Source organism: Tiliqua scincoides, chromosome 3, assembly GCF_035046505.1.
Source record: "Tiliqua scincoides isolate rTilSci1 chromosome 3, rTilSci1.hap2, whole genome shotgun sequence".
NCBI classification, from domain to species: Eukaryota; Metazoa; Chordata; class Lepidosauria; order Squamata; family Scincidae; genus Tiliqua; species Tiliqua scincoides.
The window spans coordinates 201,769,598-201,797,179 of record NC_089823.1 but is presented as its reverse complement, the minus strand read 5'-3'; the positions used below and the strand labels follow the sequence as shown (position 1 = coordinate 201,797,179).

General features: G+C 39.6%; 1 protein-coding gene across 1 annotated transcript in view; it reads left to right on the top strand.

Annotated features, from left to right (window-relative positions):
* The window catches only part of PIK3CB (phosphatidylinositol-4,5-bisphosphate 3-kinase catalytic subunit beta), a 100,915-nt gene that overhangs the window by 54,534 nt on the left and 18,799 nt on the right, over window positions 1–27,582 (top strand). Inside the window, exons 7-19 of the mRNA XM_066619384.1 lie at window positions 1,219–1,389; window positions 1,951–2,028; window positions 6,114–6,365; window positions 7,743–7,839; window positions 10,092–10,222; window positions 10,658–10,711; window positions 11,859–12,047; window positions 17,800–17,921; window positions 19,231–19,374; window positions 21,414–21,513; window positions 24,942–25,120; window positions 25,833–25,942; window positions 26,323–26,401. Of these exons, the coding sequence (XP_066475481.1) occupies window positions 1,219–1,389; window positions 1,951–2,028; window positions 6,114–6,365; window positions 7,743–7,839; window positions 10,092–10,222; window positions 10,658–10,711; window positions 11,859–12,047; window positions 17,800–17,921; window positions 19,231–19,374; window positions 21,414–21,513; window positions 24,942–25,120; window positions 25,833–25,942; window positions 26,323–26,401 (1,706 nt within the window). The remainder of the gene's footprint in view (window positions 1–1,218; window positions 1,390–1,950; window positions 2,029–6,113; window positions 6,366–7,742; window positions 7,840–10,091; window positions 10,223–10,657; window positions 10,712–11,858; window positions 12,048–17,799; window positions 17,922–19,230; window positions 19,375–21,413; window positions 21,514–24,941; window positions 25,121–25,832; window positions 25,943–26,322; window positions 26,402–27,582) is intronic.

Here is a 27,582-nt window from a genome sequence, read left to right as displayed (position 1 = left end):
CTGCAGAACCTAAGCTATTGAATATTCAACTCTGAGTTTCAGTTAGGGCAGTTTATCAACTTAGCTTGATGTAGTGGGTTATGTCTGTCAGATTATATTTAGCACCTAGAACCCTGTGCTGAAAATCCACAGACTTTGCCTTTGGAAAATGCAGTGGTGTGTGTATGTGTTGACTAAACTATGCAGTCTAGGAAAACTACATAGATGCAACTTCTTTCTGTACTAGTTACCATATATTGGGATATGGACTTGGTGACTGCTGTTGTTCAGGTGAGCGAAATGGAAGTTATGAGAACTTTTGTGTCCGATTGCTTCATTTGCCTTCATCTTTGGATGAAAAAATCTAAAAATACTCTTATTATTAACATTTTTATGAATATTAATATACTTTTCAAAAGAAAAGCTCTCAAAGCAGTTTACAAAGCACATGATATAAGAAAAATGGTTGCTTCCCTCAAAAATGTTCATCTTAAAAACAAAAAAACTTTTAAGCTATTTCTGCCCAACGTTGCATATACACTACAGGGATCAAATGTGTACACCTGTGGGCTGGGTAGAAATGGGTTGAGAAGTCACCAGCAAACAGTCACTGGGACACCATCAAAACTGTTTTGAAAAAAATTATCAAGCCAAATTCTAATCGCACAGCAGACATGATGTTTCTGTGGCTATATCATTCTTTAAAACATTGTACCTTCTTCCAGAGCTTTTAAAAATCCTAGTTGCCTGGTCACCAAGAAATGTGAAGTGTTAGACAAGTCCTGTCAATCATTTCTGAACTTGAACCGTATTGTAGGTTTTGTGAAGTCTTGGACTGAGACAGTTGCAGCAAATCAGAATCTGAGCTCATGTATTTTACAGTAACTTGGCTAACTGATTTAAGAAGCAAGAATTGTCCCAGGCTATTTCTTGATGTTGAACTCTAGTTCTAGATCAAAATCCATTTTAATTAATGACTGAGTTGGATCCAAAGGGCAATTTCTGCTGCACAAGGGACCTGAGATTTCCACTGGCTCCCCCCTTCAGCAGCAGCTCCCCACACCTTATCTCTCACTGTTCTCAAGGATCCCTCAACCTCAGGACTGTCTCTTCACTGTGACTACATCGTAGGAGGGAGGCTGGCAAAACCCCATTGCGTAAATAGAATGTCTCTTGGAATTCAGCCATGTTTCATTTTCAGCATGCAAATAACAGAATAATTCCTCCTTCCCTTCTCAGTATATCCGTCGCTGTGTGATGAACAGAGCACTTCCTCAGCTGACTCTTGTTCACTGCTGCAGCATAAAGAAAATGTGTGAACAGGAAATGATTGCCATAGAAGCTGCCATAAATCGAAAATCGTACAACCTTCCTGTTCCTTTACCACCAAAAAAATCACGACCTGTAGCTGTGAGTTTGCTTTGTTGAAGTTTATTTAGATGGGGGAATTCGTTTTAAGAACACAGTTGCATCATGTGTGGAAGGTACAATTTTGTTGTCTGAGAAATGCAAGTTTGTACAGTGGTGGAACAGGAGTAGAAAAACCACGGTTTAATTCCTCACTGTTCCAAGTAACTATCTTTCAGCTTAACTAACACATGGATGGTTGTGAAAACAGAATGAGTGAAGGAACCTTGTATCACTCTTTGCTCCTTGAAAGAAGGGCAAAATAGAAATGCAGCTGCTAATATAGAGGTGTTTGAAAACAGTATTTATTTATTTTACTCAGAAATAAGCCCATTATGTTCTATAAGGCTGTAATCCTATCTTACTCACTGGAAACAAACACCTCTTAAACGTATCTCCTGATTAATGTTTATATTATAGCCTTAACTATCATCCCTTGGCCAAAAGAGACATTGGTTAGTGCAAGATTTAAAAAAAAAATCAGCAGCATTACTTTAGTCTTGGAAATTATACATTTTTCCAGGACCCTCTGATCTGTACGTTGCTGTTTCCTTCCTCCAACAGAGTGTATGGGATATTACCAGTCCTTTCAGAGTTGTGTTGGTAGATGGCAACAAGCTGAACACAGAAGAACCTGCCAAAGTAAGTAAATCTCTTCCAACAGGCATGTGCATTCATTTTGAAAATGAATGGGAATGAAAGTGAATGTACCCTATACTTTTTCATTCATTTTGGTTTGAAAATGAAAGTGAAATTGGAATTCGTTTTTGTTTTGCATTTATATCTGTAAAGACCCACCCAATCTTCTGATGCTTATAACTTGGTCACTTTATAACTAAATTGCATGGAATTTTCAGAGTTTGTACTACTTTTTTGAGTATCATCTGTGCAACATTTCATAGGGATTGGACAAAAGGTACCCGTTTTATAAAGCAATCATATCAGTGTAGATCTCCTGTTCCCCTTTTTAAAACTGTCTTTAAGACTGATTCTTTGTATTAAATCTCTGGAATTTTTCAAGTATGATACCTTAATTGGAGTAGTACAGTTCTGGAAAATGTAATGCAGTTTGGGCAGAAAACACCAGAGTTACAAGCATGACAGGAAAGACAGGCCTCTTATGACTTTGTGCTTAATACAACAATTAAAGAAAATGAGTGTGTGTTTTAAATTGCTTATAAAATGAGTTTATTTTCTCCAATCTGTCTAACATTTTGCAGGTGAAACCATAAGAGTGTTTGGATATTTAATGCAATCCTGTTAGGAAATGATGAAGTTATAAGGATCAGTAGATGGTGTGGTGTCCGTTGGAATAAATGTAAAATAAAAATGAAAGAGAACAATAATAAAATGAATCAAATCGTAAACACAGTGAATGAACATTAAAGTAAACAACTGAAACAAAAAACATTTTCTTGCACATGCCTATTACTCAAACATAAGAGATACTACTCCAGTGACTTTTGTATAGTCTGTCAGCTATCACAAATATGGTTATTTAAACAGTGCCTAGTTTTAAGCCAGGGGTGTCCAAAGTTTTTGGCAGGAGGGCCTCCTCATCTCTCTGACACTGTGTTGGGGGGCCAGGGGAAAAAAGAATTCATTTACATTTAAAATTTGAATAAATTTACATAAGTTTACATAAATGAATATATTAAAGATGAACTTATATGAATGAATAAAGGTCTTGAAATAGCTCAAGGCCTATAAAGGCTTTGCACAATGCAAGACTGGCTTTTCCTTTGCTGCCACTACTGCATCATAGACCTGAAACAGCAAGCAGTGGAGGAAGCCCTCATCCCACAGCTCACACAAGAGGTCAAACAGTCGCCCTCATGCTGAGAGCAGTTGCATCGGGCCAGTGAGGGCTCCAACAAATCTCCAGAGGGCCAGAGGCTCATTGGAGACTGGGGGCTCCCTGAGGGCCACATTGAGTGGCCTCGAGGGCACCATGTAGCCCCAGGGCCGGGGTTTGGGCACCCCTGTTTTAAGCAAATCAATGACTGTTCTTGCTTGGGATGCCTCCAGAAGTTCTTATGAATTTTTGGGATAAAATTTCTTAAAGTCCAGATCTGGTCTTGCAAAGCATTCTGAATTTACTTTATAAAGCATGCTGATCAGAGAAGCAAATGATGCGGCATTTCCTCTAAAACTGTAAGGTAGCTTTTAGATGACAAGTTTAGCACATAGGAATTTATTACACAATTACATAAAGCCCTTACTTTGCACTCTTGTCTCAGAAACAGAATAGTGTGCATTTTCTTTATTTTGTTTGGCACACAAAATCAAGTGAATGACTTAATTTTCACACAGAGGAGAGAAAGAAATTGAATTTAGTTTGTAGTGCTTATTGGAATGATGGTAAAATTCAGAAACTGTAGAGACAATCACATTGACAAAAAAACTGTTCAAGTTTCTGAAAATCATACATGCATTTAACGACTAAGGAGAATTAGTTTCTTCTATTTAGTAGGGCAGTGAAGTTGCAGTGGTCTACTGCAATGCCATTCCCCTAACCAGGTACCCTTTCCAGCAGTCTGCTGGGCTTAAATGCCTTCACATCATGCTGGGTAGGCAAGACAAAACTGGGATTTTGCTGGTGTACCGCCCGACTTGCTGCCCAACTGTCTTCCTATCTAAGCTGACTTGGGTGATCTTGGCAGAGGCCTTGGAGTGTCCTGGACTATTAGGCCTGGGGATCTTCAATGTCCACTCCAGAGACCCCAGTGGTGAAGTGACTCAGGATTTCATGGCCGCCATGGCAATCATGGTCCTGTCTCAATTGACTTCTGTCCAGACACATGTGGTGAGACACTTTGAACCTTACTTATTGCCAGGCAAGTGGATATTGATCTGAGTGTGGAGAAGATTAAGATCACTGCTTTGTCATAGACAGGTCACTTCCTGGTGGGGTTTAGGCCCCTTACCCCTACAGAGGTGGGGGCAAATTTGTATGGTCCCTACCAGAGGCTGATGATGAATCCATGTGGTTTCCTGAGGTTCGGGGGATTTCCCCGCTGTCAGTGTCAGTGACTCATCCAAAGCTCTGGAATGAGGAAATGACTAGGCTGGTGGATCTGTTGGTTCCACTGTCTTGGATTCTCTTCATCCTATACAACCTAAGGATGTGGACATCCTCCTTTGATATGTGAGGCCAGTGGCATATTGCCCCTGGGGCAAAAGAGGGTGTCTGCCCTGGGCGCTAGAGCATGCACTCCAATTGCTTAATCCAGTTGAGAAGCAGTTGGTGCTCATGTGCCGTCTTGGCAGCTGGTCGGGCAAAATTGCCCTCACACTCCAACTGCTTCCCAATTGGGAAAGCAATTGGAGCACATGCGCCCTCACAGTAACTGGTCAGATAAAATTATCCAACTGACTGCTTGCTTGCACTCCAGCTGCTTCCCAAATGGAGAAGTCGTTGGATTGTGTTCATGCTAATGTCATGACATTGCATGATGTCATGGTGTTTCCCTGGGTGCCCAAAAGCCTTGGGTATGCATGCCTTTGTATGAAGCCAGCTGCTTAACCGCTTGATCCTTGCCCAGTAATATAAGATCTGCCTGGGGAGGTCTGGCCAAGTGGGTGGGGAGTGGTTAATACATCATTCAGGATGGGAGTGCTGCCAGTGGCATTGAAAATGGCGGTGGTGCCCTCCCTAGATACCACCATACTGGATAATTTCCAGCCAGTTTCACTTTCCCTTCCTGGGTAGGGTGATTGACAGTGGTGATGGCTGTACTATGGAGGCTCCTGAAGGGAAATGAGGATTATCTGGATTCCTTTCAATCTGGTTTCAGGCTTGACTTTTGAATGGAGATGGCCCTGGAGGATGACCTTCCCAGGGTCTTGATGGGAGAGTTTGTGTCTGCTGGTCCTGCTGGACTTCTCAGTGGCTTTTGATACTATTGCTAATGGTGTTCTCCTGGTGTGGCTAGCCAAGTTTGGGCTTGGAGGCACTGTTTTGCTGTGGTTCCATTCCTTCTTCACCAACATGTCCTAGAAGGGGGTACAGAGTATTTAGCACCCTGGCTATTGGAACAAGAGGTGCCTCAGGGGCCTGTCTTGTCCTCCATTCTGTTTAACATCTACATAAAATCATGGGAAGAGGTCATCTGGGGATTTGAAGTGGAGTGTCCTGACTACACCTATCCCCCTCTCTCCATTTAATACTGGGAGTGCTGTCAAGCTCTAGGAGCACTGCCTGGAGGCGGTTGGGAACTGGATGTGGGTAAACAAACTGAAATTTAAATCCAGATGAAACAGAGGTTCTCTTGGTCTGGAAGTCCACTATGCCGGTCCCTGATTATCAACCTGTAAAAAATAAAAAAATTAATTTCAAGCATTTTTAACTTTATTTCCATTGAGAAATGCAATGAATAAAAAACTAACAATTTCATTTATAGAAATCTCCCTTGTAAAATTTGCTTCTGAGGTCACATACAGAGGGACCCTGAAGATCTCAAAGGCATCACCCCTTTTAATTAACTAACTCTTTGTTCCTAATCCTCAGCATCAAAAATAATTTCCCATGGTTTTTCTAAGCAGTAAACACTTACCATAGCTAATATTCCAGCATATATTGGTATCTGCTCACCAGTAGGTACAAATACTCTAAAGCTGCTTGTTTTTTTTAATACAATAAATGCTTCTAGGTTAATAATCCTTACAATTATTTGTTTGTTCTGTGGAATATGTTTAGATACTTTCTTATCATGTCTCTTTTGCAGGTTCATGTCAGGGCTGGTCTCTTCCATGGAACTGAGCTCCTTTGTGAGCCGAGAGTAAGCTCTGAAATATCTGGGAGAAATGACCATGTGTGGAGTGAACCCTTGGAATTTGATATCAATGTCTGTGATTTGCCAAGAATGGCTAGGCTGTGCTTCGTGGTTTATGCTGTGATGGATAAAATGAAAAATAAAAAGTCATCCAAGACACTTAATCCTTCCAAATACCAGACCATTAGAAAAGCTGGGAAAGTGGTAATAGTTACATTTAATTTTTTTATGTTCCTGTTGCTTGTACTTTGTAGCCTGTGTATGCATGCTTTGTTTTAAAATGTCCATGCCTTTTTAAAATTCTGAACTACAAAATAAAAGTCAGAATTATTCCAAATGACTTCTTAAAAAAATACTTGGAGCTATTTTTTTTTTAAACAGTTGATATTTCATTTTCTTCAAACTTTAATACTTAAAGTCTTTAACAGCATTTATTTGGTGTATTCAGAGTTTCTTTTACATTATGTAGCAATCTTTACAGCAATTCTGCATGGTAAATATATTCTCTCCCCTTACTGCTGATTGGAAGGCCGGGACTGATGGTGCCTAAATCTCTTGCCTAATGCTGCCTACTAAGTTAGTGAAATTTGAACTCAAGTTTCCCAGTTTGCAGTCTTATCCACTACATTTAAAGGGGAGGGGACAGGAAATAGGTGGGACTGGGGGGATGAGTTGTGCCAAAGGCTTGGCAGAAAATAAGAGTGTATGATTTACATATATTAGCATTTTTATATCTGTACAGAGAAGAAAACTGCCTCATTGGGAGGGAAATTAAAAGTCTATTGAAATTTCATGATTCTGCTTTCTTAATTAATAATTTATATCAGTTCTTAGAGCTGTCCAGTGCTTTACATGGTGTGTTTACTGTGGCTACATCTGTGTTTCCAATGGCGAATATGAGTTCCCTCAGTGTTTATATCTCTGTTGCATGCAACAAAATGTGTGCAAGTTCCCTAAAGAACCTCAGGGAAAAAATTGGGACGATTTTTTAAACTGGGATGATATGTTAAACTCTGAAATTGCTCTATTCAATAAAAGACATGCACACTCATGTTCGACTCAGCCACTCTCTTTTGGGGGGAGGGAACTGTACAGGGTTGGTTCAGATGAACTGCCCCTGTTCAGTTCCTACTTTAAAGGTAAGATGGGAATTTCAGACAAATTGCCTCTCTCCTCCAGCAACTGAGAGAACTCTCTAAGAATCAAGGGTAGTGACATGAGCATGACTTTTATCGCAAAGGACCAGTCAGGCAAATTTAGTATAATCCAAACGAGCCCATACATCTATTCTAAGGTACTTTCCTAATTGAAAAGGGTTGGCATGTACCAGTGTTACTATTTAAGCAGTCATTAGTTTGCATATATTGATATTTGATGCTTGGGTTAGTTTAGCTTCACAAATACTTTTAAGTAACCTGTAATGTTTTGAATGGCATCTAGAATTGTTCCAAATCAGTATCTTAATTAGAAACTCTTTGTTGTGTTTTCCCCTGGATTTGTAATGTTTTCCTGTCTTAAAATTTTCTGTATGCTTTGGGCTTGCCTGAATGAAAAGTTGTGTTTTTTTTTTTTTAATTGCAGCACTATCCAGTTGCATGGGTCAATACCATGGTGTTTGATTTTAAAGGTCAGTTGAAAACTGGAGACCATGTACTACACAGCTGGTCATCATTTCCTGGTAAGGTTTACCATGCAGTGCTTTTGTATAGCCTCCATTCATTTCAGGGAGGCAGCCACTGAAGGAATAACGGTTGTGTAGCATCACTATTGGATGCTTTGCAATCCTTTTTTCTGTTGTGGAATTTGATGTGTTTTGAGCACATAAGAATAAACTTTGGTTAATTATACAAATAAATAAAAGCAATTAAAAAGACATAGAACATCCAAATGAAGAGGTCAGTTTCCACATTATCCCAGATAGAAACTCTCCCATAGCAGTAATTCCACGTGGTAGCAGCTTCATAAAGGACATGTTAAATTGAGATTTTTCTCCCCTTTAATTCCGACAGAATCATGTTATGCCTTATTGCTCTTTCCTGATTGGAACTGGTGTGGAGAAATTCCATGTGATTTGTGTAGCTGTAGGGCCAGCATTCCAATACATTGAATTGCATCACATCAATCTGCTATCATAGGGAAGAATTTTTCCAGCAGTTCCCATGAAGTGCAGTTATATCTAAATATGCCTTCATTCCGAACACACACCTGAAAAGATATTGGACCCCTTTTGACACCAGATGCAACTTGCTCTGCTAGTACCTTCTGTTAAGCTAAGGGCACAATCCTAACCAACTTTCCAGCACTGGCATAGTTGTGCCTGTGGGGCATGTGCTGCAGTCGGGGGCAGTCACAGATGCCTCTTCAAGATAAGGCAATGTTTGTTCCCTTACCTTGGAACTGCATTGCCCTTATGTCAGTGCTGGAAAGTTGGTTAGGATTCCGGCCTAACTGTACTTATTTCCAAGGAGTCTTCTTCAAGGTAGCACCTATAGTGCAGCTTTGTAGATTGAACATTCTTTCACATTCTTGCCCCACAGAAGGCAGATTCTGTTCTAGTTTGAGGCAGGGTAGAAGATGCCATTCATGTTTCATATTATTTTACAAATCATCCTAAGTATGTAATTGTGGGACAAGTTTATTATAACAAATTTCAAACCTTTTATTTTCCATTTAATCATCTAACTTGGCTTTGAGAAAGTAATACCTGTTCAGTACGAAGGCGCAACTTTGGCTGAATATTTTAAATGATGGCAGTTGACCCATTGATGACACCTGTATGAAAAAGAGATTGCTTTTGCAGCAGTTATTCATTGGATCTATGCTAATTTGTGTGTCCTGAAAATTTTCCAATATATTCTTTGCAACGTTGGAGTTCTCTTTAAATGCATTATTCTGTTACCAATGTATAAAATATTTTCTTCTTGTGTATCTTACTGCACAAGTGCTGTAATTTTCAGGAGTTGAATTGTTGGCTCAGAAGAGTTGAACTGTTCTCAGAAGAGGGGAAAAAAATTGGCAAAGAAAAATCAATTTCCAACCCTGAACTTTTCTGAAGAAAATGATGAAATTGTTCTTAAACCACTTCCCTGACTTGTGCTACCTAAATGGTTTCAAAGGGGAAAGTCTTGTGTGTGTTTGCCAATGCATGATTCTAAATTACTCTGGACTTCAAGTCCTCTAAGTGTCATAATCCTTTCCATCAAAGTGTGACAAATATACCATCCCTACCATACCTTCCGCAATAGCTGTGTATTTCACTCTAAAGCAAATTGAGAGATTATGGGCACACAAACGGTCCACTGTGGACAGTGGGGATAATCCTACATGCTTGAAACCTATTGCAATTAGTCTGCTCCATTTTACTGTAAATTTAAATAAGGAAATCACTGTACACTCTTACTCCTATACAGTACTCAAGGTGGTTTCTGTATTAAAATGAATGTCTCTAGTAGGGAAGGGATAGAAAACGTTACAACTCCAGGCGTTGTCTGAAGGGTGGTCCTGCTACTACAGTATATTGAAAGTAGACCTCTACTATCATTGTGCTTGAACTGGGTAGCATTGAGCAACATGAAGTAATCTGACTGTCTTCTCTTCTGTAGTGGGTCATTCCCTCTGTCTTGAACTGTGCAGATAATCTTGAAATGAAGTTATTTCTTCGAATTACAGATTTCCTTGCAAAACACATCGTAAGAAGATGGAAATTAACCAAACTTGCTGTTCAACTTATTTGCAATTAGTAACTTCTTCTCTCATGATATTCTCCTTAAGTTAGAATTATGTTATCAGAAGCTTAAGATATGATGCTTGTCTTGATCTCTGTTATGGCACCCATGGTTTTTTCTGCTAAAAATGGTTCTTCAGTGTTTATAGCTTACGTTTAACAAAAGATTGCATGTTTTTACAACTGATGTTATTTTGGTTGCCTAGATGAGCTTGAAGAAATGTTGAATCCAATGGGAACAGTACAGACAAATCCATACACTGAAAATGCGACAGCTTTGCACATCAAGTTTCAAGAGTATTCAAAACTTCCTATTTATTACCCTCCCTTTGATAAGGTAAGCTTGTCGAGAATGCTTGTGTTTACTTTTTTCCCCCCTGCATGCTTTCTTTTGGATTCACATTTCATGACTTATGGCTTATTTGTAAAGTTATTCAGTTGTTGTGTTTTGTAAAGTGTTTAGCACTCAGAATAAAAGGATGAGGCCCCCAGAATGATAATTAAATCTGCAAAATGCTTTGAAATATGTATTCCCGGACAAATTTCACACAGTGTGTAAAGATTAAGTTGTGTGCTTGTCACAAAAATGTCTTTATCTGTTCTTTGGTTAACATAACCCTGAATATTGGCATGCTGTATAGCTACCATTTTGAAAACCTCTGTGTAAGTGTAATGTGGTTCAGTTTGGGAAGGGCTCAAGAAAATGTGTTTTCTGCAGTGTTATTATATTAAAAATTCTTTCTGATGCTTAAAGATTGCTATTCATTCACAGATACTTGAAAAGGCAGCTGAAATTGCAAGACATAGTGATAGTTCTGGTATGGCAGTAAGTATCAAAGGTGAAATAATAATCTCCTCATTAAAAACATAAAATATTTTTACCATCTTATTGTTAGTTGTGCAGTGCTAGGTGCAATATGTTCAGAAATATTAACTCCCCCTAGGAACTATTTCCTAGAAATTATTTCTGCTATGATTTAAGAAAAAGATGGGCAAAATTTTGCATAATAGCTCTGGCTTACCCTTTATAGCCAACTGAGTATTATGGAGGCCAGCATGCAATGTAACATATTTAAAGAATGAGTGTAAAAAAGTTTAAACATAAAAGTTTGCTTGCTCAATATAGCGTTATAACTTAAACACATACACTGTATGTAATTCAGCATAGTCATGAATGATTCAATGCCAGTGTTCAAAGTAATCAGAATTTAAAGCATATATTGGATGCTTTTTTCAGCAGCGAAGGATATAAATATGGAAAATAAACATCGATATAAATGATGAGGGCTTTTTGTTCCTTTCTGAATCATTGTGGTACTTGTATTTCTAGAAGCAGCCATACTTATATGCTGTTTACAGGTGGAGAGTAAATCCACTTGATGACAGTGCCTTGGAAAAATCTATTTATAAAGAGAGATCGTTTTATTCATGATAAAACTCCTTTGAAATTCAATGAATTTTCTCCTGTTCATATGTGAGTGGTGTTGTGGATAGAACACAGGAAGAGATACCATTACGCCTGAATGTGCATCCTAGATGATGCAGATGTTTTAAATACTTGAATTACTAAACCTAGAAATGCAGAAATGCCAATTTAAACATCTTTTTAAAAAACAAAAAAAACTGCTTCAGTTTTAGGTTAGAAGTTTTCAGTTGCTCCCCAGTCATCACAATACTGCCAGCATCTGAGTTCACATAGTGTTGAACCCATCTGTGCTTTTGCTCTTACAAATGTTAATTTTCATCATGTTTTGAATCTTGATGCCAATAAGCACTTCCATGTCTGACACAGATTAAATGAGAAAACACCACCATTGCCCCCTAGTGGCTTTCCATGTGAAGTGTAAAAACAACTTTTAAAGTTTTGTATTAAATGTTTTGGCTAGCTTATGGCATTTGTGTGTACTATGTGTGAATGGAAAAATTTATGCAGTTTTATAAATGGTATTTATTACTAGTCTTTGTCTTTTTAGGGCCGTGGTGGCAAAAAGTTCCACATTGAACTAAAGGAGATAATGGAAAGGGATCCTTTGTCTCAGCTGTGTGAAAATGAAATGGATCTCATCTGGACTTTGCGGTATGACTGTCGTGAGAATTTTCCGCAGTCTCTGCCGAAGCTCTTGCTCTCTGTGAAGTGGAGCAAGCTTGAAGATGTAGCTCAGGTAAGACAAATAGTAAGATTTGTGTAGAGCAGTGGTTCTCATGCTTTTAGCACCGAGACCCACTTTTTAGAATCTGTCAGGACCCACCGGAAGTGATGTCATGACCAGAAGTGACACAATCAGGCAGGAAAATTTTTAACAATCCTGGGCTGTAATTCTACCCACACTTACCCAGGAGTAAGTCCCATTGACTATCATTGTTAAAAGCATATACATAGTAGCCTATTCAAAGTACAGATATGTAACATTTCCCCAAACATGCCATGGTAGTATCAAGTACAATATTAAAAATAAAATATTGAAATGACTGGAGACCCACCTGAAATTGGCTCGCAACCCACCTACTGGGTCCCGACCCACTTTGAGAAACACTGGTGTAGAGCAATGTGTGAGCAATTTTATTTGCTTAGGAATGTGAGATGGTGATTTCCCTGTGTTTTTAAAAATTAGATTATATCTAATTTATATCAAGCAATATAAAAAGAGCAGATTTCTTCATCAAGTCTGTAGTCAAGTTACTAGGATTGGCTAAACTATCAACAAAACAAGCATATCTTGTTTTTCAGATATATTTGATCTTGAACACAAAGTTATATATAGTGTGATTTCTTCATGCAGTACCACATCCTTAGTCCATGAATTTAAAGGCTTGTTCGCCTTGGCTTTGCCCCATTTTGCATGTGTGAACTCCTACAGCTTACCCATGTTGTATTACTGAACATGTGTGGATTTTGTAATTCTGCACCCCTTTTTGTAGTTCTGGGATCTTTGCAGAAATAGTGTTACAGAACACCAAAATGACCATTTCCAGCTCTCTTCTGTGTCCCAACTTGGCCACTAAACTGGACAGAGAAACAACACATAGCAATTAAGACCTCTTATTTATAACTGAATAAAACTTACTGAAAATGGATATCTCCCTTGCTCGACATAATTCAGAACAAGCTGCAAGTTGAGTTCCTTTTATTCATTCTTCTAAAATAAACTAGTACTGAGCTGAAATTGAGGGTACATCTTGTGAATGCAATGGCCAGTGCAAACCACTGTCAGCAGTTGCACAGGGTGGGGGAATTGGGGAAAAGAAAGGGGCCCTGCTTCCCCTGACATTAAAGCACCCAGAACAGTTCTTCCTTCCCCTGTTGAGTTGCAGCAGGAAGTGATGTGAATTCAGTTGCACCGTGGAATGCATGTCCCATTGGAAGTGATAGTGTTGATAGGTGAGATCTGAACGTTCATCAAAACTGTTTTATTTGCAGTGGGATGTGCATTGGATGTTGATGTCATTTGTCCATGCTATATTGCTTTGGATACAGGTGTGCAGCCACATACCTTGCTATATAGGCAATCAGATTTGACAGTACGATACTGTGACAATTCACAGTGTAATCCCCAATTGGAGATTATGCAGTGAAGATGTCATTTCAATTTTATTTTACTTTTCATGATGCCAAAGCAGTCGTCAGTGGGAGAACACTGGCTTGGAATATGTGTAAAAAAGCACAAAAGAATGAAAGGTAGGGTTTTTTAAACTAACATTTCTGTGCTCATCAAAACATAAACCTTTGCAGTGAAAGTTGAGTCCCCCAAACTGGGTCTAATGAAACACTTTTCTCACGTGTAACCTGATCTCATCATAGTTCTGTGGGACTTCCTGCCCAGGTAAGCTTGTGAATGTTTACAGCGATAGTTATAGCGTGACATCCCACAACTTGGAGCCATTTCCCAATATAATAAACTAACATGGGCAACATATGCAGAGTTAAGTCAGATTTTCACCCTGACAGCAAATATGAGTGTATTACCTAAAATCTTCTATATGGTTGCTGGTTTTATGTCAGAGGGCCTTCCTATACCCTCTATGAACTCGTAATAATGAATGAGACATGAACACCTAAAACTCAGCCTGAGAACCAAATGCTTCCCACAAATGCAGCACCTTTTAAATTTGTTTATGCTGTTACCAGGGATTCTATCGGGTGACTCTGAGGCACTATACTTGTTAGACTAGTTGGAAACCTGTACTTTTAAAACATGTTGTTTGTCATGCTTTGGATCCTTTTGAAAAAACTAGTTAAGAGAGAATTCCAGAAAGAACAGGATAAGTTGTCTGATTACATCTTTCATACACACTCACTCATGACTAATACTTTACCATGGGAAAATAATAGGAGGCTAGACAGTTCTCTTGTGATTCTATTCCTAAGAACATAAGAACAGCCCCACTGGATCAGGCCATAGGCCCATCTAGTCCAGCTTCCTGCATCTCACAGCGGCCCACCAAATGCCCCAGGGAGCACACCAGATAACAAGAGACCTCATTCTGGTGCCCTCCCTTGCATCTGGCATAGGTTGCATACACACATGGCTTGTAACCCGTAATGGATTACACTTACTTACACTTACACTTACTTACTTACACTTACCTGTAACCTTACACTTACTGACATTGAAGCACATCTGCCATTTTGCTGCCCATTCTGCCAGTCTGGAGAGATCCTTCCGGAGCTCCTCACAATCACTTCTGGTTTTCACCACTGGGAAAAGTTTGGTGTCGTCTGCAAACTTAGCCACCCCACTGCTCAACCCTGTCTCCAGGTCATTTATGAAGAGGTTGAAGAGCACTGGTCCCAGGACAGATCCTTGGGGCACACCGCTTTTCACTTCGCTCCATTGTGAAAATTGCCCATTGACACCCGCTCTCTGTTTCCTGGTCTTCAACCAGTTCTCAGTCCATGAGAGGACCTGCCCTCTAATTCCCTGACTGTGGAGTTTTTTCAGTAGCCTTTGGTGAGGGACCGTGTCGATCGCCTTCTGAAAGTCCAGATATATAATGTCCATGGGTTCTCCTGCATCCACATGCCTGTTGACCTTTTCAAAGAATTCTATAAGGTTCGTGAGGCAAGACTTACCCTTACAGAAGTCATGCTAATTCTCCCTCAGCAAGGCCTGTTCATCTATGTGTTTTGAGACTCTATCTTTGATGAGGCATTCCACCATCTTACCCGGTATGGATGTTAGGCTGACCGGCCTATAGTTTCCCAAGTCCCCCCTCTTTCCCTTTTTAAAGATCGGCGTGACATTTGCTATCCTCCAATCTTCTGGCACCGTGGCCATTTTGAGGGACAAGTTGCATATTTTAGTCAAGAGATCAGCAACTTCATTCTTCAGTTCCTTAATAACTCTTGGGTGGATGCCATCAGGGCCCGGTGACTTATTGATCTTTAGTTTATCAATGAGGTCTGAAACATCTTCTCTTTTAACCTCTATCTGACAACTCCTCGGTCAGGAGGGGCCGTTCGGGCAGCGGTATCTGCCCGAGGTCTTCTGCCGTGAAGACAGATGCAAAGAACTCATTTAATTTCTCTGCCATCTCTAAGTCTCCTTTTATCTCCCCTTTCCCTCCCTCACCATCCAGAGGGCCAACAGCTTCTCTAGCGAGTTTCCTGCTTCTAACATATTTGAAGAAGCTTTTATTATTCCCCTTAATGTTGCTGGCCATGCGTTCCTCAGTCTCGCTTGGCCTCCAGTATCACCTTCTTACATTTCTTTTGCCACAGTTTATGTTCCTTTTTATTCTCCTCATTAGGGCAAGACTTCCATTTACAGAGGGAAGCTTCCTTGCCCTTCACAGCCTCTCTAACTTGGCTGGTTAGCCATGCGGGCACCCTCCTGGATTTAGTGGAACCCTTCTTTCTTTGCGGTATACACCTCTGCTGGGCCTCTATTACTGTTGTTTTATGCAGCCTCCATGCACTCTGGACAGATTGGACTCTTTTTACCCTCCCTTTCAACCTCCTTCTAACCAGCCTCCTCATTTGAGGGAAGTCCGCCCGTCGGAAGTCAAGGGTTTTTGTTAGAGATTTGCCTGGTATTCTTCCCCCGACGTGCACGTCGAAACAGATCGCAGCATGATCACTGTTCCCCAAAGCCTCCGTAACATTGACATCTCTAACCAGGTCCTGTGCACTGCACAATATTAAATCCAGAGTCACCTGTCCTCTGGTGGGCTCCATGATTAGCTGCTCTAAGGCACAGTCATTTAGCACGTCAAGGAATCCGGTCTCCTTTTCGTGACCAGAACACAAATTGACCCAGTCAATATGAGGATAATTGAAGTCCCTCATGATTACAACCCTGTCCCTCCTTGTCACCTCCCTGATCTGTTTCCTCATTTCAACGTCCCCTTCTGATTTCTGGTCTGGAGGACAATAGTACACCCCTCTCTTGCTTACTAACATAGTTTTGTTGGAAAATGGCAAAAGAACAGAGTGGTATGCAACAGAGTAGGTTCAGATGAGTTGAACAGTGTTCATAAACAAAGAAAATGGTTTGTGCGTGCTATAAATGTAAATTATTACTGTATAATTAAGAGAATTTGCAAACTTTCCATTGGCTTAAAATATCTGAGAATCATTGTCTTGATTGTTCTGCAGAGTTAGTGTGTTTGTGTGAGGTTTTGGCTTTGACTTAAGAAAGGAAAGCTCTTTGCCCAGATGTGACAAGTCCTCTCATTGGCCTCTGACCGTCAGCCTATACCCACCTGGGATGTTGATCTAGCTGGCCAGCATTTCCCTCCTAATTTGGGTTCAGAGGAAGAATGTAAACAAGAACATGCTGTATTTTTGGAATCTTCTTGGCTCCTTCTCAGGTCATTGAGCTCTTGTTTCCTCTAAGGTCATATCACTTAACATTTTCTAGTTGAATAGCCTCTGCCTTTAATTTTAAAAGTCTAAAGCAGGCATAGTCTTAGTGGGGCAGAACAATATTCTGTATGTAGTGTACATTTGGGTACTTACTACAGTGGCAGAACTTTCTTAATTACTGTACCTGGTATTGTACAGAAATAATAAATATTAAGTGTTTGGCAGCTACAGCACAGTTAGGTCAGGCAGTCATACTTACTGAATACTTCCTAGACGTCTCATTACTTGAAGTTCCAGCTAAAAGGTGATTTTTGCGTAGCTTATTCACCATCTTTTCCTCCTGGTTTATCTTATCCCAAACACCTCCCACTCTACCCAGTTCTCACCTGGCACCTTATTAGCTGTTTTCAGTTCTCTGCACTTGTTCTGTTCTCCCCACTCAGTGGGTGGCTTGTGCTGTTGCAGCTAGAGGAACAAGGAAAAAGCAACATACTCTAGATCTGTATTTTTTTAACAGCAGAAGGAAAAAAAATTATTCTGTTCTCTCTAGCTGGAATGTTGGAGAACAGAATAGTTTGCTCCACCTTTTTCTTTACATGTTTCAGCTGTACTGGAGACTTATCCCTCTGCTCTTGTATGCTGCTACCTTCCTGCTTCACTGCTTCAGTTCAGACACCTTCAGCTGCCTATGGGTTTCCTGCCCCATCAAACAGCTCCACTCCTTCTCTCTTGCTGCTTCTTCTGTCTACGCACCCAAAAAAATGCCCCCCTCTTACGGTCTTCAAATCCCTCCCTGGCCTGAATTATTGCATATTTTTTTTCCAATTTCTCTGCCATCATTGTCCCCCCCCCCCCTGTTGTCATCCTTCTGTCTTTTTTAGATCATGAGCCCCTCAGGGAAGGCACCTGGCTTCTCCTTTGTTGTAAGCACCAGTGTGCATTGATGGTACCATGTAATTAATAAAGATAGGAAAATAGGTACTCACTGGTGGTTTCAGGAGCCTGTGTTGAACATGCTTCATGTCATTTCCTCAAGAAAGATGTATGTCCATGATTGTGTTCGAACATGTGTCTGTCTGATCACTGATCTTGTTTATTTACTTCAACAGCTTCAAGCACTTCTTCAAATATGGTCCAAACTGCCTCCCAGAGAAGCATTAGAGTTGTTGGATTTCAATTATCCAGATCAATATGTCAGAGAATATGCGGTGGACTGTTTAAGACAAATGAGGTGAGTCTTGGGGTAACTTCCTTTCCATATTTGACCGAAAAGTGAAAACAAAACATAAAACATTTGGTTTACTTCTATCCCAAATAAAATAAATCCTCAAAATTGGGAAGCAGACTACGTCTTATATGTCCCAGCTGTGGATTAACTGGGATCTCATTTTAGTTATCATATCTGTGGGATCAGGGGTGGGTGGTCCTCCTTTGGGAACTGTATCTGGGAAAGACTTTTACCGTCTGTCTGTGACAAATCTCTTGGCCAGATGAGGAGAAGCATAGCATAGGAAATATGAAAACAAAATGGCTGACTTCAAAGCATCTTCCTAGAATGTAGTGCATTGTGCTAACATCCTGTAGGTCTAATTTCATGGAGGCTGTTTAATTTGGGCCACTCTTAAGGTAGCACCTCTTGCTCTTAAATTTTCTCGTTTATGCGTACATGTAAATTTAATGCCATTTTTGGTCCAGAAAACCGTTGGTGGTTATCAGTTGCAACACTGCTGTGTTCCCAGTGCCCTTGACATCGCTAGAGCCCTGCATGTGATTAATGACATTTTTATTTTCAAGGCTAGATTGTTAACAAAATATTTTGACTTTCTCAAAAAATAAACAAGTTAATTGCCCTCCTCGGCCTGGGCTAGTCAAGTAATGTTGAACTTTTATTTCTGATAGGTTGTTCTATATTTCTGTGAATTCATTCTAGATATATGTATTATTTGAAGGAACAAAATAATTTAAAGCTTAAATAAATTTATCAGGTCTCTTTGCCATGCTGCTTCACAGGAGCAATTTTTAGTCAAGTGTGCCGTATATTAATTGTTGTGTTGCCATATCTGTTTGCCAAGCTCTACATAGAGAAACTCCTAAATAATGGTGTTTCTGATGTAGTTCAGCAGTGTGTTTTCATAAACTTGTAACAGTTTAACATGTTTACTACTAAAAGAGCAAATAATATTTTTGTTCAAAAACTAATCAGTATTTGTAATTTCTATATGACTCCAAAAGCAATTGTACAGATTTGATAAGTACAGAGAAGCAGAAGGATGGTTATTGATCTTGCCTCAGAAGGTTTAAACCAAATGTGTATAACTTGTACTTTACACAAATACTTCTGAGCTTCCACTGAAAATGTGTGCTTTGAATGACGTCCCTTTTTTTCTGTTCTATGTTCCTTGCACAAATAGTGAAACAGTAGAAATATCTTTCTTTGCTTTGCAGATCTAATGTTGCATTTTATGCTGCATATGGTTCTTCTCCATTAATGTATGTGTCACTATTAAATTAGTTACTAGGTTCTCTTTATCTTCTTCCAGTGATGAAGAACTTGCTCAGTATCTTCTGCAGCTTGTGCAAGTACTGAAATATGAACCTTTTCTCGACTGTGCTCTCTCCAGGTTCCTGCTAGAGAAAGCCATGGCAAACAGGAGGATAGGACAGATGCTGTTTTGGCATCTGAGGTAAGACTTGCCAATATGATATCTAACTACCACCTAAAAACCTGATCTCTTTTATTGCATCAAAAACTGCAACAGGACAAAGAATTGGACGCTACAAGTTTGGTTCCACTGAACTAGCTCCATCTTGCTTTCACGCTGAAGAACCTGAAAATGCAGAATGCCCTGTTTAAGAGCCCGTTTCCCAGACCTAATAGATATGAAAACGTCCCAGTGGCTGAGACATTAGACACCAAGTGTGACCCAACTGAAGCTGCTGTTATATGGTAGAATTTCAGTTATCTCACCATTCCATCCAGTAACTGCTTCTGTAGACGTATTACAGGAATATCCTGGAATATCCTTATTAATATCCTTTTCTCCTTGATTTCCATTTATTTAAAAATTATTTTTCTGAAAGTTCTGCAACCACAACAAAATATGCAAGTGAAATTCTGCTATTTAGTATCATCACCAAGCGTTTCAATCCAGGCAGATGCTCCGTTTATTTGGCTACAGTTTCGATATCCACACAAAATGTCTGCCTATATGCTTGTATTTTTGTCCATTGCTTTTGTTGACCTCCTCAGCAATGCTTCAGCCATCGCAGACATCTGCCTGTAAGTCTATCTCACAGATAAGGCGAGAGCAGATTTTCAGCCAAAAATCATGAAATGTTCCATGACCCTTGGATAAGTTGGGGGTAAAACTTGGGGAATGATGTTTGTCATTCTGCAGCTTGCCCTGGAGCCTGATTGAAAGGGGGGGAAAGAATCTGAGCCAGGAGCTGTTTCTGAAGACAATAACAAGGTAGTACTGTGTACCACCACCCCTCCCAAAGCAACAGAATTGAACATTGCATTGAATTGCTAAGAAAAAAAAATCCAGGTTTGAAACTGCAGAAAAGCACTTGCCGTTTTTAAAACCATCCTAAACAAATGCAGCACCAATATAAAGCAACATAAACAGCTTACCACAGCACCCTGCTTCAATTGCTGCCAGACAACACTGTTCACTTTTTTTTAAGAGATACTCCTGGGTTTGGAGTTGAGCAGGCTTAGAAGACTCTACCACTGAGCTCTAACAAATGTAAGCAAAGCTGCCTGTTTGTAAGCTGTCTGCAGTAACGCAGAAGTTCCTGAGATACTTCACAGAGCCTCCGCAGACATTTTTAAAGCTCCTCCAAGCTTCTCCTGGCTGCTGGGACAGCCTGAACAGCCTTGACGCCTGAGTGACCCACAAATACGTTGAGGTGTCAATCTATATTTGATGTATTGTTAAAAGTCTCTCACCTTATAGGCAAGTATCTATGGTAGCTTACTTGCAAGCAGAAAGTGATTTCTCTCATTTGATGGTGGATATAACTGAACCAGCTGGAAGCTGCTAATGAGGAAAGAAAACCTGTATGTTTCTCAAAGGTATACCTCTGAAAGTAGGACAACTAAGGCTGGAGATAACCCTTTGATGGTGAAGTGTGTACATATTTTTAAAAATAGTTTCCCTTTTCTTTTTAGCATTCCATTTACAGTGTGTTTCTGAGCTGGTTCCTCACCTTGTTGAATTCCTCAATTCTCAAAAACAGCAAACAGCTTGGGGATAGCTCTACCTACCACTGGCTTTAGAAGACATTTCCACTTCTCCATTTAGTCTCTCCATACTTTCAAGGGAGAAGCAAGCCCAGCCTAAAATATTCTAAAATGAATAAAAGATGGTATATGAAGAGAGGGGTTGGGCACTATTCAGTGAGTAGAAGGAATATACTTCAGGTTCCCATCTGCATTCCAGACGTGCATTTGTACATTTTTTTTGTAGAGAGCCAGAATGAAAGGGAAAAACTGAAATCAATGACCGTTTGTTTCACCAAGGAACTGATGATACAGTTGTATTATGCTGTCCCCTACAAAAGGGTACATGAACATTTAGTGTTGTCTGTTATTATAAAGCCGTGATAAGAACTTGTTTTATTTTCAAATGCAAGTACTTAGTTCCAGCCATTGTACAATTCCTTAAATTGAGTGTGTCTCTCAGAATCATAAATGGAGGGATTTTTATTTTATTTGTAGATCAGAAATGCACATACCTGCTGTTGCAGTGCAGTTTGGTGTGATACTTGAAGCTTACTGCCGTGGCAGCGTTGCTCACATGAAAGTCCTTTCCAAACAGGTACTTCTTTCTTAAATGATTGCCTTCTGGTTATGCCTGTAATTGATCAAATTGCTTGTAAACAGTGGCATACTTGGGGGGGGCAAGGGGGACATGCTCCAGGTGTCAGGCTTGAGGGGTGTTGCCTCGCCACCATCCACCCCCCTCCACAGTGCTCGCCTCCCAGGCACTCGGGTCCCCAAGGCGTTCTGAGGGCCAGGGAAGCCTACTTAGTTTGTGCACTGCACTTTTTATCAAGGTAGATAGAACACCTGACCTCTACTGTATTCATACTGAAAGTTCTCAACACCTTGAGTTTTGATAGAGAATATTTAGTGAATGAATGAATGAATGAATGAATGAACCTTTATTAGGCATAGATAGAGAAATCATAAAAGCAAACATAATTAGTCCTAATCCCGTTTATCAAAAACGGAGTTAAGATACTAAATTACTAATAAAACATTTACAGTTCAACCTAAATATCAACATTTTTGACAAATTACATTAAGAAGGCTTAGAAATCACCAAAAGTAAAAATTTAGAAATTCCCTCTAGCATATCTGGTGAGCAGTCATTTAGGAGACACTTCAGTTTTGCCTCATCCGAAAGCCCATTCATTTTGCCGAGAAGTGGAGTCATGTAAGTGTGGCGGAATCTAGTGTGCCGAGGACAATAAAAAAGAATGTGTATGATTGATTCAACATTTCCCAAATTACAAGGGCAGAGGCGTTCTTTATATGGTATTTGCCTTCTGTGACGAATATTTAGTGTGCTTCATTAAACTGCTGAAATACCATAACCAGTTTATCATTATGAAAACTAGATTTGCTGAAATTATTAAATGATAGAACATCTAGCTTGATAGTCATTGTAATGCTTTTCATCAATAGGAGATGCAAGTTTTCACTAGGCATTATTATTTAGGCTGCAAATTCTGGCCATCCTTTGTGTGAATCCTACACAGCACCTAGGCCAGCAATTTTTTCCAACCTTTTTTTTTTATCTCATTGGACACTGAGAAGGCCCTAAAATTGTCAAGGCACACCAGTGGTTTTTTGACCATTGACAAAGCACACCACGCTGCTGGCAGAGGGCTCACATCCCCTGATAACAAATACTAATAAATGACCCTCCCCCCAAACTCCCGTGGCACACCTGTTGACCATTCGCAGCACATCAGTCACAGTATAGTGGTTGAAAGTTGCTGACCTAGACAGTATACTGGTCATTGTATGCCTGCACTATAAATAAGCAGCAGTATCTCCCTTAAATGCATTCTAACGTACTGCTGTTTGTAAAATTGGGGGGGGGGGGAAATAGCACTCTTTAAACATGGGGTTTATAGTCATTTGTTTCACTAGTCTAGACAGAATCTGTGTTCACAAACTTTCCTATGCAATCCAGACCATCATATACATAGAATGAGCTTATTCACAAAAGTGTATGCTGAAATAAATGGGTTAATCTTTAAAGTACTAACCAGATTGAGGCAACTACCTCTCTGGAATAAGCAATAGAAAATTCTCTATTTACTGTAGTTCTGTCTTTAGCTTTGAGGTGTGTGTGTGCGGGAAATTATTGGTCTTAAAGTACTTTATGAGAGCTCTGAAAAAGAAATGGGAGTTTTGCATGTGTTTCAGCTGTAGGCTTTGAGGCCTGTAAAACTGTGCACTTTGGAGGAAGTGCATGTCAATCCAATCAAAGAAGGGGCAGAGAAAATTCCCAACTGTACAAACACGGAAGAAATTCAAAGTAGAAACACTTCAAAAAGTTCCTGTTTGTACAGCGCAGGTTGCATTCTGTTCCCTCATTACTGATGTTTGCACAGCTCCTGGAATTGTGGAAATGCAGGCAGCTTTTGGTTTTGACAGATGGCTGACCTGGCCAGTCTGTACAGCCTCACTTCCACAATCAAACTCCTTACAGCTTCCCCAGCATCCTGCTTGGTGTGAGTCAGCTTATCTGTAGGAAAGCTCCAGCAGCCTAGCACAGTGCCTTTTCCAGAGATGGTTGCTAGTCTCTTCCTTATGCTGCTTTTTAGATTGAGTACCTTTGGGATGGAGAACCATTGTCTTGTGCCTTTGCTGGGTCACCTGTGAAGACTTTTTGTTGCAAAGCAGTGCATAAATATCTATTTAAAAATCAGTAAATTAATCCTTCCTCAAAATCCAACAATAAGGAGGTAGTTGTAAGAAGTGAAATTTAACAAAATTAGAGGGGATATAAGAGCAAAATATATATTGTAATGCTTGTTAGGAATCAATGTTTGTGTTAAAAAAAAAAAAAAAAAAGATTGGTTTTGACGGATTTAGCTTGTCACTTTCACCTGAATTCTGAAGATGCAAGTATGGTGGAATGGATTAACATGTGCTTGTGAAATAAGAAGAAAGAGTCTCATCTAGCTAACAAACGGAATGAGCAAAGTATGTGCTTGACCTTCAAGTTTCAAACTTCAGCCATTTTTTTTCAAACCCATTTTAGGTAGGTTGGTAGTGTCCTACATACATTAAGTGCAGTGTGGACACCACATTTCAATAGCTTAATCTCCTACTATATTACTATACTATATTACTATAGTAGGAGATTGCGCTATAGTAGGAGATGCTACTATAACCCTTTAAAGGGCAGGGTCAATCATGGGAGTCCTAGTCAGGCAGTAGCTGCCTAGTTGGAATGAAGAGTGATAATTTGGTAGTGAGGAGTGGTACAGTTATCCGCACCCACATAATACCAAGCTTTCAAATCCTACAGCAGTGTCATTGGAGGGAGCCAAGGAAAAGCAAGTTCTATGCTACAGCTATAATGTCTAAAATTATAAGAGAAATGCACACAGCAACAAACAATAAACCAGAAGTTTGATATTTAGCTTTGATTGCATTTCTAAGATTTGGGACAATCTTATCACTGACGCACTCTGAAACTGTTGCTTTTCTTAAAAATTTGGCAACTTTGCCAAGGGATTGAAATAAAAGGAAGGAGACAATGCAGCAGCAGCTCATGTTTTTCAATGAAAAAAGTTGGTTTGCAGATTCTTGGTTTAAGACTGCTATACATTTCAGATATGCATACACTGTGAATTGTTTTTCAGGATTGCTGATAAAAAGGGGGAGAGTGCCTTTGTGTGTCATTCCTGTGGGTTTTCAGCACACAGACATCCCAGTTTCCCTTCTGTATGCTGGAGAAATTGGGGAAACTACTGAGCCGTGAATTCTGTTTTTCGTATCTTTTCAGAACTTCGTCTGTACTTTGTTTTTAGCAACAGCGAAGCCAGGGGCCATTGCTATGATGTTTTGTTAAAGCTCTGTATTTGTTGGGATAGAAAGGTGGGATAGAAATTATATATATAAATTTTTAAATTGAATTCCTGCCATTTAGATTAAGCCATTAACTTGGACTTTGACCATACAATGCTTAGAAATTAATATTTTTTAAAATATATATTTCAGGTTGAAGCGCTGAATAAGATGAAGACCTTGAATAGTCTAATAAAGCTGAATGCCATGAAACAAAGCAGAGCCAAAGGAAAAGACACCATGCAGACCTGTCTAAAACAAAGAGCATACAGAGATGCCCTTTCCGATCTCCAGTCACCCCTGAATCCTTCTGTTTTACTTTTAGAACTGTAGTAAGTGATGTGGTCTTCTGCTTTCACGTGTGCTGTAGCTGCAATGTGGAAATACAGACAGAAGGCTCTTGCTCTTTGACTTTTGTTGGCTGTGTTGCTCAGCAAACTTGCTGGCACATGAGACCATTGCTTCATGTTGCCAACACTCAACACCCCTTCTTACTTTGACCTAGATGCGTAAGCAAATCTTTGCCTTCCTAAGGTTAAGATGTCAATTGCAGATATTTCCAATTAACCTTAAAATGTTAAATTTTTCTCAGAAAAATTTCCAATAATAATGAGCAACCTTAAATTTATGCTGACTGTCTTGTTAAAATACATGTAATAATAAGTAGGAAGTAATGATGCTACACCTTTCTTTCACTATAGTAAATACACTGTGGTCTGAAATTTAACTTCTAAACACAAAAGCCGAGTAAAATTTGATTGAATAAAAAGTAGATACACATATTTTTTAAGAAAACAGGGACCGTTATTTCAGGACTTGGAGTCAGTGGTTGCCAGGTGTAGATCCATATAAGCTAACCTGCCAATTTGCTAGCATAATTCATACTGTAGCAGCAAAACGAAAGTTTGGAAAGGCAATTGTCCAAGCTGTAGAGTTCTACTATGGAAATGCCTTTTGAGTTACTTTATCCTGTTGCATTTTTGTGGCTTTTTAATCTCCCTGTTTTACTTACAAAAAAAAAAAAATTATTACTCTTTGTTTCAGTGTGGAGAAATGTAAATACATGGACTCTAAAATGAAACCTTTATGGATAGTCTATAATAACAAAGTGTTTGGTGGAGATTTAGTGGGAATCATCTTTAAAAATGGAGATGGTAAGTAAACAATGTAATTTTTATTTTCTGTGGTTACTGGTTTACTAGTTTTTTTACTCCAATACCATCATAATTCTGATGAGCATAAGACTATTGGAGAGTTTCCATTATTTCAGTGCATTTTGTACTGTACTGCAGTCTCGGAAACAATGCAGTTTCTTGCTCAGTCATCTTAACCTCTTTGATTGTAGTAGCATTTGAGACCAAAGAGATATACAGACTACAATAACACAAGTTCAAGGAAAATTTTGAACAACTTTTCTTGAATGTGTCTTTTTGCAATCTGCATATTTGTTTGTTCTCCACATGCGTTTAATTCATGTTATTTCGTTATTATGCAAGTTATTCAGTCCAATAATCCCTTTCTACCTTTCTGATAGATCTAAGGCAAGATATGTTAACACTCCAGATGTTACGCTTGATGGATTTACTTTGGAAAGAGGCTGGTCTTGATCTTCGGTAAGAGTGCCTGTAGTTATTAGCTCTTCTGTATCTCATTGCTTTTTCAGTCACATATAATTAGGTTGTGAAGACTTGGGGTGTCATAGACAAATGGTAAGCAGTAGTCAAAGATGGCTTAATAGGTCTGTATGTTATGTGTTTTAGATCATTTATGTGATAATATGGATGTGGGTTTAAATAAATACATCTATCTTTATCATCCTGCATGCTTGTGTTAGTTATGGCTACAAAAAGAATGACTTGCATTACCGCAACTGGAGTTGTATCTTGGACTAAGTATGGCTTTACATTAGAGCAGGGGCTTCCAAAGTGTGCATCGTAATGACTTAGGGCAGCCATTTTCAACCACTGTGAAGCCCAACTGGCCTGCACTGTTTCCTGAACAGGGTTGGAGATGGCTGCCCCGCAACTCAGAGTAAGGACTGCCTCTTACCCGTGTCATTTAGAAGCCACCCCAAGATTTCACTGGCAAAGATCCGAGCAGCCCAGTGTAATGCTAGGATGTTCAAGAGGAGGGTTAGGATATAGCCTAGGTCACCAAGGCTGGTCCCATCCCCTCTCAAGAGCCTGATCTGTTGACTTCCCCCACCCCAAAATGCCTCCATTCTGCCCTCTCCCACCCCCCTCCACCCCCACTTGCCATCTTCAGTCAGCAAAAACTTAACCTTTTCTGGTCTGGATCCAGCACTGGGAAACCAGCGCACGGGAGGAGTCCTGGCTCATATGGTGGTGTGACTCCTTGCAATGCTTAGGAACATAGGTGTTACCCTGCAATTCTATTCTTGATTAAAACAGTAAGAAGTTTATATAGAAACCTGTAGGAATGAATGAAAGTGTAGGGGCAAAATAAAAGTACATGCCTTTTGTAAGAGTCTTAAAATGACTGCTCATTTATTCCTAAATATCAAAGTGACTCAGATTATCCACCACTGCTTCTAAATCTTGTGAAGCAATTCTGTCTATTCTAGCTGATTGTTTTTCTTCCTGTGCTTCAACCTTTGCTTACAGTTTCTCAAGCAGAAATCATTTTGTGCCAAAATTTACTAACTGGAAACTTTTGAATGGAACAGAAACTTAAGGCATTTGCTTGTCATAGTGATAGGCATTTTCTTGTGCCCTTGTATTGATTTTGATGTGCGTTTATCAGAATTACAGAAATCTCTCACTTTCATTTCATT